At 53.2% G+C, this 15,369-nt stretch overlaps 1 protein-coding gene across 1 annotated transcript; it reads right to left on the reverse strand.

The window, feature by feature from the left end:
- Window positions 1–1,700: 1,700 nt before the first annotated feature.
- On the reverse strand, window positions 1,701–8,853 carry PHETA1 (PH domain containing endocytic trafficking adaptor 1). Its single transcript, XM_075012478.1, has 2 exons — window positions 5,419–8,853; window positions 1,701–3,363 (listed from the first exon to the last, which is right to left on the reverse strand). The coding sequence occupies exon 1, from the start codon at window positions 8,851–8,853 to the stop codon at window positions 8,014–8,016; it is 840 nt and encodes a 279-aa protein (XP_074868579.1). The 3' UTR covers window positions 1,701–3,363; window positions 5,419–8,013.
- Between the last annotated feature and the right edge of the window lie 6,516 nt (window positions 8,854–15,369).

Raw genomic sequence — 15,369 nt, forward strand, 5'->3', positions numbered from 1 at the left:
TCCCCCCAGGACACTCCCTTATTGAAGCTGTCTCTCAGGCATCCTGCCTTTTTTAAGAAAATGGGCAAATTAGCCCATATTTTGTAGGGCTCCTGTTCCCCACCCCCCCCCACACCTGGTGTCTTGGGGCTGCAGCGCCCTCATTGCCAGCGAGCTCCACCAGAGGGCAGCTGCCTTGTTCCCTGTGCCTTGGGCCAGCATCTCCTGCCTTGGGGCGCTCCTCCATAGGGCAGCTGCCCCACTCCCCAGTGCCTCACAGCAGCAGCCCCTCCCCTACTGCCGGCGACCTCTGCCACAAGGCGTCTGCCTTGTTCCCTGGCATCCCACACTAGGGGAGACAGCGCCTGCTGCCAGGGAGCCCTTCAAGGGGTGGAAGCTTCATTCCCAGTAGCCTGCTATGTGGAAGCGCTACCATGGGGCAGCTGCCCCGTTCCCCGGTACAGCAGCCCCTGCTACCAGAAACTCCTGCCTGCTGCAAGGAGGTTGCCCCCGCCCCCCAGCCTCTGCTCCCCCTCATCAGGAGACTGCAGCAACCTCCGTTGCTGAGGAGCCTTCACATGGGATAGGCGCCCCCATCCCTGGAGGCCAGTGGCCCCTCTTTGCCGTCTGTTCTCCCCACACCCGTAACAGCCTTTCAGCAGTTATCGGAGCCCCTCCCAGTTCTTCAGCTAAGCCACCTCACTCACACCTGCCAGGCCTGGTTTATGGTCTGGCGCAGCCCCTGCTCCCCAGCTGGGGATGGGAATTGATTGCACGGTCTGATTGCTATTGTAACACTTGTGCTCCAGCCCCATAGCAAAGCCCTCAGCACTTGTGTACAGTGAAAGGGGCTTTTGTGAGACATACAGGCAGAAGTGGGGCAAGTACCCCCAAAGTTACTTGAGTAAAAGTGCAGCTGCTTTCACTTCTGGATACTTGAGTATAATCAAGATGTGACACGCGTCTGTGTTTCCATGTGTGTCCTTTTACTCAAGTAGTTTTCTGGGGCGGGGGGGGGGCACCAGTGACTTGTACTTGAGTTGAAATACAGCTTTTGTACTTACGTGACTTTGGGGATACTTCTTCCACCTCTGCATACAACTGCCGAGTGTTCGCACAAGTAGGTGCTCAGTCAGTACTGCTAAATAGCAGCTTACCTGTCCCCTCAGTGGGAGCAGGATCTCACCACCCTTTGCAGGCATCAGTAATGCACTGGGTTTCTGGCATAGGCTCTGCTAAGGGGGCTCTTGTTCAGCCTCACGGGCTCAGGTGAACAGCTAGTGGAGGCAGCACTGCTCAGGTTTTTTGCCCCAGAGGACAAAGACTTCACAACACAGCTTTACTAACGTGAGAGGGTGTACTTCCTCAGGGCTAGTGCTTGCACAGGCCCCAATGAAGAAAGAGCCGCATGAAAATATTTGAGCGGTGGCTTGGCCGACCAAAGAACCAGCTCAGCAGCGTGTCTGCAGACAGCCCGCCTTCGCCGGGATGACGCATGGCTTTGGCCAGGCTGGCACTCGTTGGCAGAAGTGGCGCAAATGTTCCACGCAAAAGCTCCAGCAATTCTTCCACCTCTTGTACTTGTTAGGCTGGATAAGGCTGTGCTGGGGACCCCAACAAGATAGTCCCTCTAGTTCGTGTCACTGCCTGCCAGCATCTATCATCTGGTTGACCAATTACGTTAACCAATAACGAGAAAAGCAAGGATTGTGTAAACCAAACAGAAAACCCTTTATTAAGAAGTAAGGGTGTACAATGACTAGAGAGCGAAAGAAAGCTAAATAATAACCTAAACACTCTTGATCATAGCAATCAGTTCCCAAATTACTATGCACATAAGTTTATATTCACCCTTCTTCAAGGTTCCTGATGGTTGCCCAGGACCTCCCACCGTTGGACTAATTGTAAGTCCTTTGGGAAGAACTCGGGGGCAATCCCTTGATGGTGAGTAGAGTAGATGGTATGTTGGTCTCTGGTGTCTGTAGTGCCGATGTCTCCGGTGACAACGAGCGATGGCCCTTGCCGTGAGTCCTGCGGCGTTAGGTCTTGATGCTGGTAGAAGCCTGCGCCACTCAGATGGGCAGCCCTTGCTAAAGGCTAGATGCTGTCCTTATACTGTCTTTGTGGTGGGAAAACTGCCATCATCAAGCCCCTGCCAGGAGACCCTGTAGGAAGCTCCTGAGGTGATTTAGAAAAGGTGGGAAAAAACCTGCTGTATCAGGATGACTCAGCAAGTTTTGACCTTCCATTTTGGGATCCATTTTAAGATAAGGGCTTCAGTTTAAACACGTGACCATCCTCCATTTTGAGGCGTTATTTATAATATGGGTGTATGGCTTTTCACTCCCAACACACTTTCCGAAACACACCCCCCACCCCCGGGTTTTGGGATTCCGAGTGTGGCTTTTACCCGGGCATTGACATCGTGCACGATTGCTGGGCTCCAGCTAGCCCTTTTCCATTGGCTTAGGTTTAGTTTAAAAAAAATTATCCTTTGCCATAGACCCCCGAGGACTTCTGTGAGAGAATAGGGCAGCTTATAAAGCCAGGGCGGGAGACAGTTTATCTTTGTGTTGTTCCTGGTACTAAAACAGCAATTAGCAAGTGAAAAAAACCTGAGCCCTTGGGGTCCTGCACTTCTGTAGCATTTGGATCTCAATGCCTTGCACAGACTGTAAGAAGGCGATTTCATCTGGGCCCTCTGTGAGGATTCCTTAATCACTCGACGAGCTATAAAAGCTCCCTGCTCCCGTAACATCTCCTTGAGTTTACTTCCCATAAGCACAGCACGATAAATGGACCTTGGCCCTAGTCCAGCTTGGCTGTGTGACAGCATTTATGTAAGCAGACTAGCTCCCACGTGGGCAGTAGGTTTGAGCCTTAGTATTTAAAGCTGTGCCCTTGCCATTTGAACAACAGCAGCAATTCTGTTACCTAGACTCTTGTCCTGTCCTGTTCTGCCCGACTGGGTTGCTCCGGACCTGCTGCGTAACATTGGTATGGAGCAGACCTCAGGGCTACGGCTACCCAGCCAAGTTATTGTGAAATAACAGAGTGTGCACAGCCTAGATGACACTGTTGAAATAAATTCAAAAGAGTGGCCGCGTTATTTCAAACTTGGCAAACCTCATTTCACGAGGAATAGCGCCTATTTAGAAACAGGTGCTGTTAAGAGAGGGGATAGTGGTTATTTGCATACAACTAAGTGCTAGGCGTGCAGGTGATGTAATCTGAAATTGCTAAGTGCTATTTCGAAATACATGTGTGTGTGTAGCTGCCCTATTTCGAAGTAACTATTCTGGAACATCTTATTTTGGAATAGGGCTGCTGCGTAGACATAGCCAAGTACAGCTAAAGCCTATTAACTCTGGCAGGACCCAGGATCTGGAATTAAAACACACAGGAGGTTTAGACTGACAAGTCACACACAAACTTGAAAAGCATTCAACAAACTCATCCAAGCACCACGTCTTAACTAACTTTTCTTTTAGTAAGGAATCCAAGATGTTCTGAGAGAAGACACACCCATCTCCCTTCTGAAAGAAAATTAATGCCAGCCAAACTTTAATGACATTTCTTCACAACAACATTACACTTCAAGTTAGCAAACAGACGTCCCTTTGGCATGGAAACAGTCCTTGACAGTCTGACAGGAACATAAATAAGGCCATCTGTAAATCAAAATCAAGAAGGAGGAATCTCAGACTGAAGAGACCCGACTTACATACACACTCAACAAAATCCAACTGGAAAGTAGAGAGGAGCTAATCTGGTAAAACGCTGCTGAATTGGCTTAGTGTTTATAAAACACAAGGAAGAGAGTTACACACATCCCAAAAAAAGCACCTTCCTGATGGGATCCATTCTCTGTCTTCCCCTTATAGGCAACTGATAATGGCTTGTTGACAGCTTCAGTGGGTTCGGAGGTTTCAAAACCCTGGAGCACTCAGCTGTTTCTGCCCAGCCAGGTATTTATCCCATGCCTAGTGTGGTGCAAATCACAGAGTTTTCATTCCCTGCCATCGGTCCTTACTCCAAGACAGTCAAGGCTCATACGAGTTATATTCCATCTCTCCCCCTATGGGCTATAATGCTGAAAAGACCATTTCCTCCTTAAAAGCCTGTCCTAGCCTGAAGGTGAGCTCATCTTTTATACCACAATGTGCCCATTTCCTCCTGGGCATAATGCCACTAACTTCTCTAGAGCTACAGCTGAGATGGAGTTGCCCTCTTGCATTAATGACTCCTGATCAGCAGGCAGCGTACACACGCTGCCACCCATGGCAGATTGCAGTGATCTATGTCAGTGTCTCTCAACCTTCTGTATTCAGTACCCCTTTTAAAAATTCTAAGTACCCCCCAGACTTCTCGCATATACCCCAAGGGTACTGTACCACTGGTTGAGAAACACGGTACCAAGATAATCTGAGGTCTTGAAACAAGTGCTATTCAGCCTTTCCAGATTACTGTACTCCTTGCAGGAGTCAGATTTGTATTCCATACCACCAAGTTATACCTCACTTAAAAACTTCTTACAAAAACATGCAAAAAATCACAGAAGACAACTACTGAAAACTTGGTGACTTCCTACCATCTTATTATCAAATAAATGAATTGGAGCAGAAATATTGGACTTACATTTCAGCATAATGCATATATAGCAGTAGAAACAAGTCCCTGTCTGAATGGACTTTTAGTGTACTGACTTTACTAGTGTTTTTAGGTAGCCTGTTGTAAAACTAGTCAAATGTCTAAATGAGTTGATGTACCCCCTGGAAGACCTCGGTGTACCCCTGAGGGTACATGTACCCCTGGTTGAGGAACACTGATCTAAGGAAGCTCTTCTGTCATTACTAGGTTGCTTCAGTTAACTGTTGAAGAATTTCACTCCTGTTGTGTAAAGTTAATGATGATTTTCTGTCCTGAGGCAACTGTCAAGTCCTAAGAAACCTCATGGATCTAGTGCAAGAGTCTGACTGCTATTGTCTATTTTTAACCTCCCTGGAAGCTGAGACCATCCCACAAAACAGTTGCAATGTGTCCCGGTTACTCCAGCAGTCAGCATCACAGAGACGGACACAATCGGGGTTGATTTTTCTGACCTATTCCAAGGTCAGCACGGGATTTCCTCTCCGTGAATGAGGTATTTTCCATTGCACTTGCCGACCTAACAGTAGGCAAAAATGGGCACATCACAAGCGGATGGCAGCCAGTGTTGCTTGCTGGTATAGCCTATGAATGCCTTGCTGGGATCCATTCTGTACCAAGGAGAAATGGGGTTAAGTACGGAACTGACACGTGCCATCAATAAGCCAAGCACCCAAACGCTGGTATTTCTTCCACGGGAGGTCAGATTCAAATGCACTCACACCATTTTTTTTTTTTAAATAAAGAGCTTATAAAACAACTTTTCAATATTAAAAATAAATTAACACACACCCAGGCACTGATCCCACAGTGAGTTTGCAGCATTTTGTATGGTACGTACAAGCAACCCAAAACGAGAGTCGCAGAAGTAGCCTCGAAACTTAAGCTCAAGGAGGTCATTTTCTATTCAGTCTGTCTTCAGAGACTGAAAGCGTTGTCCAGTTCTTGGGAATGTTACAACAAGCCAGGAGCTGCAATAATACGTGCCTCCCTTCCGTGGGGACGTCTTCGCATAATGTAACTGACAAGACAGAGCCAACGTTACAGGTACAAACCCCAAATACTTCAGCACTAAAAGAAACACTTAAAAAAATATATATATCAGAAGCCTTTCAGTTCTTTGTGAGCTAAATTTATCTCCATGAGCGTGTGCCCTCAATCACAGAGCTGCTGCTCTGCATTTCTTCTGTAAATTACAGAAGATGGCTTGAAACTAGCTTGGAAAAAGCTATGACGTACATTGTGCTTCCCTCTCCCTACCCTGCAGTGTTCCCGGTGTCTGAAGGGGTTGTAGCAACCAGACACTTATTCTTAATACTGATTACTATTTCTGTTAGAGCCTAGGCAGCCTAAGCCTCAAGCAGAGCCCACTGTTGATAAGGAAGTCAGCTGGACACAGTCAGTTAAGAAACAAGGCGAAACACAGGCTGCCCAAGCAATGTGGTTGCGCTTGGAACTGAAGCCGCAATGCTGTAGCCACTTATGACACAGGATAACTTACTTCCCAGACAACAAGAAGTCCTGTGGCACCTTGTAGACTAACAGATAATTTGGAGCATAAGATTTCATGGGCAAAGACCCGCTTCGTCACATGCACGAGTGAGGGAATTTCAGAGGAGGGTATAAAGAGGGAGTCTCAGTCCTGTTTAAATCCAGGTCTAGGATGGACAGCAGTGGTCTACATGTGCTTCCACTGCTGCCCATGGGCAAATTCCCATTAACTTCAATGGGACCAGACGTGGAGTAACACCGAGCATGGGGAACCAGCTCACCCTATTTACACATAGTTACTCGTGCGTAAGCATGTGGCAGATTGGGGCCCAGGTGCCCCCAGACTTGTGCGTTCTAGGGAGCCCCAAACACAGGCTCTCAGAGGTCAGGTTTCCACTAGGCAGTAAAAATAGATTTTAAATACGCCAGTCTAGCCATGAGAACTGCTGGAGCCAACGTACCCAACCATCCATTTTTGCAGCTGTCCACACAGCACACGGACGTGCTAAAGTGAACCGTTATGACGGGGCTGGTGCTCTCTGGGGCTCCCAGTGATTGAGAGGGGTAAGAGAAGATGACAGGAGAAATCTGGAATGGAGGTGCAGACACCTTTGGAAATCTTCCCAGGCCTGCAGTGGTTCTATCATAACGGTGACCTTTCCCAGATCCTCAAGGGTATGGCTAGACTATGCAGAAGATCAGCCTGGGCAGGGTCAGTCTTCCAGAGTTTGATTTCATGCACCTGGCAGTTTGATTTCGCATGTCTCTCTCCGGCGTCAGCAGTTGACCCCTGTGCTCCTCGATATCGGGAGGAGTAGGGGAGCGGTTTCTCCCATCAACCTCCCTCTGTGAAGACGCCCAGGTAAATCGATTGCAGGTAAGTCTATCCTAGGCAGGCAATTGCCACAGCTGGACTTGAACTAGGCACAAACCAGAAACCAAACTGTGCTCATAGCCAATCCAGCCTGGATCAGTGCCAAAACAGCAACAATTGGCCAAAGGAGTGAACGCAGGCGGATATTTTTAACGGTCCTGTTTCATACAAGCCGAGGAGGGCTGGGCAGAACGGACGTAAAACAGGTTCCCAGCCGCATCATGGAAAGGGGCAGGAGTTCCCAAGGCCCCAGAGAGTGATCAAAACAACTGATTTTTAGTGTCATGCTTCTCCCTAATCTGATTTCAGCAGCTGCTAGCTCCCAAACCGAGGGAGAAACCCCTCTGGAAGCACCGACCCCAGTGGCTCCGGCACTGCGCTGCTGACTCCGGCAGCTCACGGGACGTCAGACAGCTGGATAATTTGAGGAAGGTGGCTCTAGAGGAGTCACTGTCAGAACCCCTAAGCGTGTCCCTTTGGAGCGCTGGTGCTGGACCAGCAAGCGCCTGGGCCCTGGGAAAGTCAATTACTGTGTTGACATTTGGACGCAAAACCCCATTGGCTCAGAAGAATTCATGTTCTCCAAGGTGCCGTGAAGCCCAGGACAGGCCAGGTGACCCAGTGTCCTGACTTTATAGGACCAGCCCTGATATTCAGGGCTTTTTCTTACTTATGTGCCTATTACTCCCCACCCTCCATCCCTATTTCTCGCACTTCCCGTCCAGTCACCCTAGGATCAGGCAAAGAACTTGGATGGAGGAGGAGGGACCTACATCCAGAGGCAGAGTTAAAAAACCAACTGTCTGCGCTCCCACTGACGGAAAGACAAGACTCAGCAACCCACCGGGTCGCAGCCGCAGCTGGGCACATGATCCCAGACAGGCAGAGTTCCCCATCCCACTGACAGATCAGCAGCATGTGACTGGGTTTCAGGCGTCACCGCAGCCAAGCTGGTTTCAGAGATGGCTTAGTGTTTCCAGAGGAGCCTTCCCCAACTCCCACCCTCTTCCCTGGTGCCTTGGTCACAGTTTGTGGCTCCTCTGGCTGTCCAGCCATTCTCGCCTCAGCTCGGTGATCTCTCTGCCGTACCAGCCGTGGAGCTTGGAGAAACACACTGTGCCTGGGCACACCGGGCTCTCCGCCCCCAGGGCCCCAGTGCCACAGGTACTGCCCGATGAGGAGCGTCTGCGAGGCGGCAAAGGGGGTGGCTTCAGGCTTCCCTCGTGGCTGCTGCCCATGGATGTCCGCATGCTCCCCAAGTCAGCAAGGCCCCCAGGGCTGTCCCCCGCTGACGGGGTATCCCTGCCTTGAGTATTATTCCACACCGCACAGCCGTTCTCTTTCAGGGGGGCGCACGGCGGTGCCAGGAGTCTTTCCGGAGCAGATGTGGGGTCCGAGCTGAGAGCTGGTCTGATTTTCCGGTAAATCGGGGACCTCCTTTGGACACTGCGGCTCCCAGCCGGGCCCCACTGCATTTCCTCCAACTGCTTCTCCAGCTCCTTCACCACCAGGCGCATGTAGTCAAAGCTGGCGCGCGACAGGGACTTCACCCAGGCCTCCATGGCAGCCTGGCTCTCGGCCACCAGGATGTACGTGCGTGACTTGGCGCAGTCGAACTTGATGGCGAAGGCGAACTCCTCGGCGGCCTCGCAGAGCTCCACCGTGCAGCCCTCCAAGACTATCACGCCCACCGGCTCCCGGCTCTCCCGCTCCTCGAAGTAGAAGAGCATGTTGCCCTTCAGCACGAACCAGCGGCGGTGGTAGGCCGTGTTCCTCTCACCCTTCTTGAAGAGGAAGCCGGCATTGTCGGTGGGGGAGTCACAGGTGGCGTAGAAGGCCAGGCTCCGCTCGTTCAGCTTCATGGCCTAGACAGGGAGAGAGATTTGTATGGAACTGGAGGCCAGGATCTGCCATGATCGCCGAGCTCCGACCAAAGACCAGGCAGCCAGCATGACTCTACTGTCTCCGTGAGGCCCTAGCTCAGAATGACTCCCAGGGTGTGTCTACACAGCCAAGTTATTTTGGAATAACGGCCACTCTCCTGAAATCACTTTGCGAACGTCTACGCAGCCAAACCGCTATTTCGAAATTATTATTATTATTACGGCTTATTTCAAATTCCGTAAACTTCATTCTACGAGGAATAGCCCCGATTCTGAAACAGGTATTTCAGAACCAGGACTGTATTTTGAAATAAGATATTCTGGAACAGCTTATTCTAAAAAAACACTGCGGTGTAGATGTAGCCTAGTGCAGCTGAGTGCTTCTAGGTGCCAATCCAAAATAGGCTCTTTTGTGTGTGGACACACTATTTTGGAATAAGTTTTGCATATTTTGGGGCTTCCCTGTTGTGTGGACATGGTATTCCAGAATAAGTTATTCCAGAATAACATTGTACGGTAGACATACCCCCAGGGCCCTCACTGGAAAGTGACAGCCTGTAGCAACGAGTGAGAACCCCCTAACAAAGAGATATGCGGGGCAGGGGGATACTATACACAGAGCCCCTACCCCTTTGTCCTGGTTCTCCCTCACTGGCTGCCCCCTTTTCCCAGGGAGGAGGGATTCAGAGCCCAGAGAGGGGGACGCCAGAAACTTGGCAGCACTGACTTGCGTACAGAAGACCCATGGGAGGGGAGGACTATTAAGAACAGGAACAGCCACTGCTGGGTCAGGCCAGGTGTCCTGTCTTTCAATGGTGGCCAGTGCCAGACACTTCCAAGAGAGTGGACAGGACAGTCCCAACTTCTGGCTGCCAGCGGTTAGGGACATCTGGGGCATGGGGCTGCGGCCCCAACCAGCTTGGCTAACAGCTCCTGAAGGGCTTGTTGTCCATGCTGTGTAGTTGCAGAGGGCCACCTGGGGGAGAGGGGTTCTGACCTGGGCCCTGGAGTGAAGGAGGAGTCAGTGGGGCTACCTGCGACTGGAGCTGGCTTTGGAGGAGGACCTACAGCTAATCAGTACTGGTGCGCTGAGATGCTCTGGAATTACTCCCAGGCTCCGTAACTGTCTTCAGTGCCGCTCAGCAGGGGAGCCAGCCGTGGAAGAGCCCTGGAGGCCATGCGCCCGCACCACCCCAGAGCTCTGCCCCGATCATGTCATCAAGCCGGTGGGAAGGAGAAGGGCAGATATTGCTCCAGCAACAGGGTGCCATGAAACCGTACCCCAGCGTAATGCAGAGCCTGCTCTTCCCAGGGGCTTCCACTGGAGCTCTGGGAGCTCGGCGCTGTCAGGAGAGCCAGGCTCAAAGCGGGCCGCCCTGGGGCGGAGCACAGAGGTGGAGGAAACTTGAGCACCAAGCAGCTATTGAGATGGGTTGGCATTTGAAGGGGAAGGCAGAAGGGACTGGAAAGAAGGGCAAACAGAGGGCAGACCAGGGCAGAACCAAGAGGGGGCAGGAGCAGATGGGGGGAAAAGAAGGAATGAAGCAGCTTTCCTGTTGTCCAACACGGTGGCACTCAGGGACCCCAGACAACATCTGGCCAACCTAATCCTGCTGCAAACACACACTTCTCCCAGCCCCGTCAACCCCTGGGTGGTCCTTTGTAAACAAGGAGTTGACCTCAGCTCAGCTTCCTCGCCCTTGGCCCAGAGGTCCATGGGAGGGGGTACATTTTGGCTGTTGGGAAGGGGAGCCCAGAGGGAAGAATGTCTCTGGACGAGTGACCTGCGGCTGGGAGCACTGTCTCCGCAGACAGCAAAGCCGGTTTCTTTGCTCCGGGGGTGGCCCTGCTCAGTGCAACTGGCTTCTGCTTTCTTTGGCCCCGGTTTGCTATGCAGGTCACTGGGCCCGCGTTCTGCTCCTGGCTCTTTGCATTTCCATGAGGACCCAGTGGGCTGGTTTCGTTTTGTTCACTTGCCCGGTCCTTATGGTTCTCAGGGCCTTTCAGGGAACCCCTGTGTAAAACTCTTCCAAGGGGAGTGCCACTTCTTTCCAAAGCTGACAACTTTCCCCTTAGTCACAGGCCCTATCTAATGCAATTCATCATGCATGGTCGAAGAGCAATTCCTAAATCACACTTACCCGGTATTAATTACCTTGAACTATGCAGCACCCAGCTGGCCTGGCACTGCCAATTGGGTTCCTAGCGCCAGTCAAGTGCTGCCCCCAGCAGTGGAGACCAGGAACATACAGGGGGACTGCGTACGCTGGGGGTATTGGTTACCCCAGTCAGCCAGTCTGCTGCTCCCATCCAAGTCCTACTGGAGCTAATCAGCGCATCCGAGATGCTGCTGTTTTGCAAGCTGGCAGTAGTTATGTAGTCGCAGCGTATCCAACAACCCAGCCTGGCAGGCTCCCAGGAGCCTGAGCAACTCCTCAGCTGCTGCAGACGTTGCCACCGCTCGCTCTGGTTAGCGGTCCTTGCTGCTCCTCGGGGACAAGGAGGGAGAAGAGCATCTACCACTAACTGACCGTGCAGCTCCAGGGCAGTCCCTGTACTGCCCTCCCAGTGCTCCCATCTGGCAAAGCGGAATGGTGGGCCCTAGTCTGCTGGGAGATGTAGAGATGCAGAGCCTTGCTAGTAGCAGCCTTGGGATTCAGGAGGCCTCACTCTGCCCATGGAGGTGGTTTCATTGATTTCCATGGGAGCATTTCCAAGCTTTCATACATGATGTATAATTCACTGAAACCAGAGCTGTCACAGCTTCCCCAGCCTCAGTGCCCACCCCCACAATTCCACCCGCTGGATGGCTGAAACGGAACTCCAATCCCCACAGTGTCCTGCCATCCTTCTAGGGGCCAGTCGAGAAGCCGACCGTCAGCTCAGTCTTGGGTTTTAGCTGTCGGGTGCGGGGCAGAGACCTGCCACTAGCCTCTGAAACATCTGCAACGTCTCACCTCACAGGTCCCCCCAGCTTCTGCCCCTTTGAACAGAAAGTGACTGTCACCGGTGCCTACGTCCTCTCCCAAGCAAGGAAGCATCTCTAACCCAGCAGGTTGGGACACATGTTCCCTCCATGGGGAAGGCCGGGAGAATCGCTCAGCCCAGCCTAGAGCAGCAGGAGCTTCTAAAGGAGGTTTAACAACCCTTTCTGCGTTGCTTCCTTTCTGGTCTGAGTCTGTGTTCGTTACGGACGACAAGTGTTTTCACTCTGTCATGCCGCTGTCATTGTTCTCAGCGGCCGGCGTGTCACCGGCTGGGAGGTAACAGGAGCAGTGGCCCTTCACATGTTGGTTTGCCCTCTGACTTCTAAAAGGTCTATCTGCTCCCATAGGTCTTCCACTGCCCTCTCACTTTTGCAGGGTAGAATCTCTCCCCCTCCTGCCCCCCCCATTCAATTTTTTCTGCTCAGCACCACAACAGCCACAAGGCAATGGGTCTATAAATAGAACACTGCTCTTAACTTCTGCTTCCTCAATAATATTGTGAGCACCTCCAGCACAAAGGACTCCAAGGACTTTGCAAGCATTCACTGATCTGGGGGGCTGACATCTACTAGCCCCGGCTGACAGCCGGGAAACCCAGCACGCCACGTTTTCAGAAAAGCATCCATGAACCTTGGGAATTCTGGGTCCCTGAGTGGGAGCAGCTGGCGGCTGATTTCGCAGAGGCGCAAAGCAACCGCAGCTACACTTCATTGGGGCCAAGGGGGAACCCAAACCTGACACCAATGGGTTTGGCGACGAGTCTCAAGGAAATACAATGAGTCAGTTTCTGAACCCAGACAAGAGTCCAGATGTCCTTTCTCTGTCCTTTGACCACGGGACACCCCTTCTCCCTCAAAGACCATTTCTGCCAAACTCTAGGCCTCATTTAAACCTATGCCCGCCCTAAACCGCTTGGGTACGTGTGAGTCATGTCACTCCCGCCTCCTCTAACAACAGAGAAGAGTGAATGGGAGGAGGGGTTGACCCAGAGACACCTCCCCACCCCCAGCACAAGGGCCGATGTTTACAGTCCCACGTGGGCTGGACCTGGCGAGGGCCATGGAGGAAGTCCCAGGGACTGCAGTCGGCTTCACAGCCTCCATTGACCTGGCACGTGGAGGGGCCCTTGCTGGCCGCTGAACGCGCCAGGACGTCCGTGCGGGCTTCTCGGCTGCTGGCAAGGGGCCAGCTCGCGTAGGGCGACAGGGAAATAGCCGGGAGCTGTAACCCGACGGCCGAGCAGCTGGTTCCGGGGTGTTGAGAAGGGCTGGGGCAGCACCCAACGCAGGTCCCCCAGCGGGCGGGGGGGTCCTGCCCCAGGACCGCCTCCGAGCACTCCTGGAGGCTGCGTCCCGCTCCCCGGGGCAAGGCAGACAGGCCCCCGCACCTCGCCCTCCCCGGGGCGGGAGGCAGGCGGGCGAGTGGGCCGGCGGGGTGGGGTCAGCCCAGCCAGCCGGGGAGAGGGGAGGGACCCGCCGGGGAAGAGGCTCCAGCCCGCCTCGGAGAGCCCAGCCCAGCCCAGCCCAGCCCCGGGGGCCGCTTGGCGCAGGCGGCCCATCCCCGTGGCCTCGCGCCCGGCCCGGCCCCCGCAGCCTCCCACCGCGCTGGCGGCCCCGATCCCCCAGCCCGGCCTTACTTCGGCTGTGCCCCGCTCCTTTGTTCCCGGCCGGGGCTGGCTCCTCCTCCGCGGGCTGGCCCGGCGGAGCGACCGCGAGCGCTCCGGCCGCTCTTAAAGGGCTAGCCCGGCCCTCGCCCCCGCCTCCAGCCAGCTGGGGGCGCGGCCCCTGCTCCTGCCCCCCATCCCGCCCCGCCCGTGGGGGTTGCGGAGCGGCGAGGGGCGTGTCCATACGCCTGGGGAACCTCCCCCCGCATGGAGCCCCACCCCCTCCCGGCCGCACCCCCGGTGCCCGGGGGACCCCCGGCAGCCCGAGTCCTGCTGAGCCGGGGGTGAGGTAGGCCCTTCACTGGGCTGTGTGGACGCAGGGGACTGGGGGGGGGGGTCCTTCAGCCGGGGGGGGGGACCTGGGGCCAGACGCACCCTAAGGCCCTGGTTCTCGCCCAGGGGTGCTGGACCCGGGGCAGAGCCCTTCCGGCATGGCCTGAATCAGGGCAGCCACCCCCGGGCCTTGCAGCGGCTGCTCCCACCATCCTATGGACAGGAGGGACCTGGGGGATCATGGGGCCTGGACAGCAAGAAGAGCAGGGCTCAGCTCCCCCCACCACCACCCTCATATGGGCACTGGGTGCCAGAGCAGCCCAGCAGCCTGCTCGGCTCTGCCATGCCGCCCTCCGGGCTCAGCCTGCTGCTGGGAGGGCGAATCAGCCCTGTGTGCTGGGATTTCTGTAGGGGAGTGCTTTGTTTATCAATGTGGACCACCACCAACTCCAGCGGGCCCTGCCTGCGCCTGCTACCCTGGCTCTCCCGCCAACCCTGTGCCTCCACCCATAGCACAGTAATAAAGGTTTTACAGAGTGCGGGATTGTGTACTATTGTAAGCGAAAAACAAAAGTCCAGTTTTCATCCCCCACCCAGACCCCTGCCTCCTTCCTCTTGTCCCCCTTTTGGCCAAGATGGGAATTCCTTGTGTTCAGTTCAAGTTTTTCCTCAATGCAAGTGGAAAAGTACAGGAACCGAAATGGGTTGCGACATGGCCTTGGCAGCCACAGTTTGGGCCCACAGGACAAACAAGACTAGTCACAGGTTATTGATTTGATCACCAAGCCCTTCAGTTTCCAGAGCTTCAATAAAGGCCCTCTGTAGCACATTTAGCGTTAAACCCAGATGCGCACTTCATCTTTCTTTCACACACAGGAATGACACATGCACAAAAATAGGATATACACAGTCAGCAGATTGCAATATTAACATTGATATGTTAAATGAGGTATTTTTTTCCCACTCCTCTGAGTTATGCATAGTCATCAGCCAATTTGCATAAAGCATGTGGGGTGAGTGACGGGTGTGTGTCCTTAGCCAGGCTTTTAACAGGATACGGCAGCGTCCACCGTTTAAATGTACTCATACTGATGCAATCAGTATTTCATTGTGGCAGGATTCGTTAAATGGGGTATCGCTTGCGTGACGTTACACACTGCGCAATTGTCTGACAAACCCAGTGACTGACTTACCCTTCTTAAGAAGTCATCATGTACTGCATGTAGACATTGGTGCTGCTTTCACAAAATGAAAAGCCTTTTGCAGGTCCACCACAAGAACCTAATTTGCAATCAAACAATAAGGTGAAAATTAAGCCTTCCTCCTCACTCACATAAAAAGGAAATGCACAGCCAGTGAAGCCGAGACTATGATACACATGAGAGAAGTCAAGCAGGAGCCAAAGAATAAGGGTGACTTTGGTCCAGTGTTACAATCATGTAAATGTAGAGGTGTTATGGGGTGGACTAAGTCCTGACGCCCTCTAGAGGAGGTCAGAGCCCTTACCGCTCCCCATCCAAGTGAGGAGCAGACAAGAGGTCCTCCAAGGAAGATAGCGTGGCTGTTTTGGTG

This window comes from Carettochelys insculpta, chromosome 18 (genome assembly GCF_033958435.1).
Source record: "Carettochelys insculpta isolate YL-2023 chromosome 18, ASM3395843v1, whole genome shotgun sequence".
NCBI classification, from domain to species: domain Eukaryota; kingdom Metazoa; phylum Chordata; order Testudines; family Carettochelyidae; genus Carettochelys; species Carettochelys insculpta.

Coding starts and splice junctions, on each gene's coding strand:
- PHETA1 (XM_075012478.1), bottom strand. CDS start 8,853: ATGAAGCTGAACGAGCGGAGCCTGGCCTTCTACGCCACCTGTGACTCC.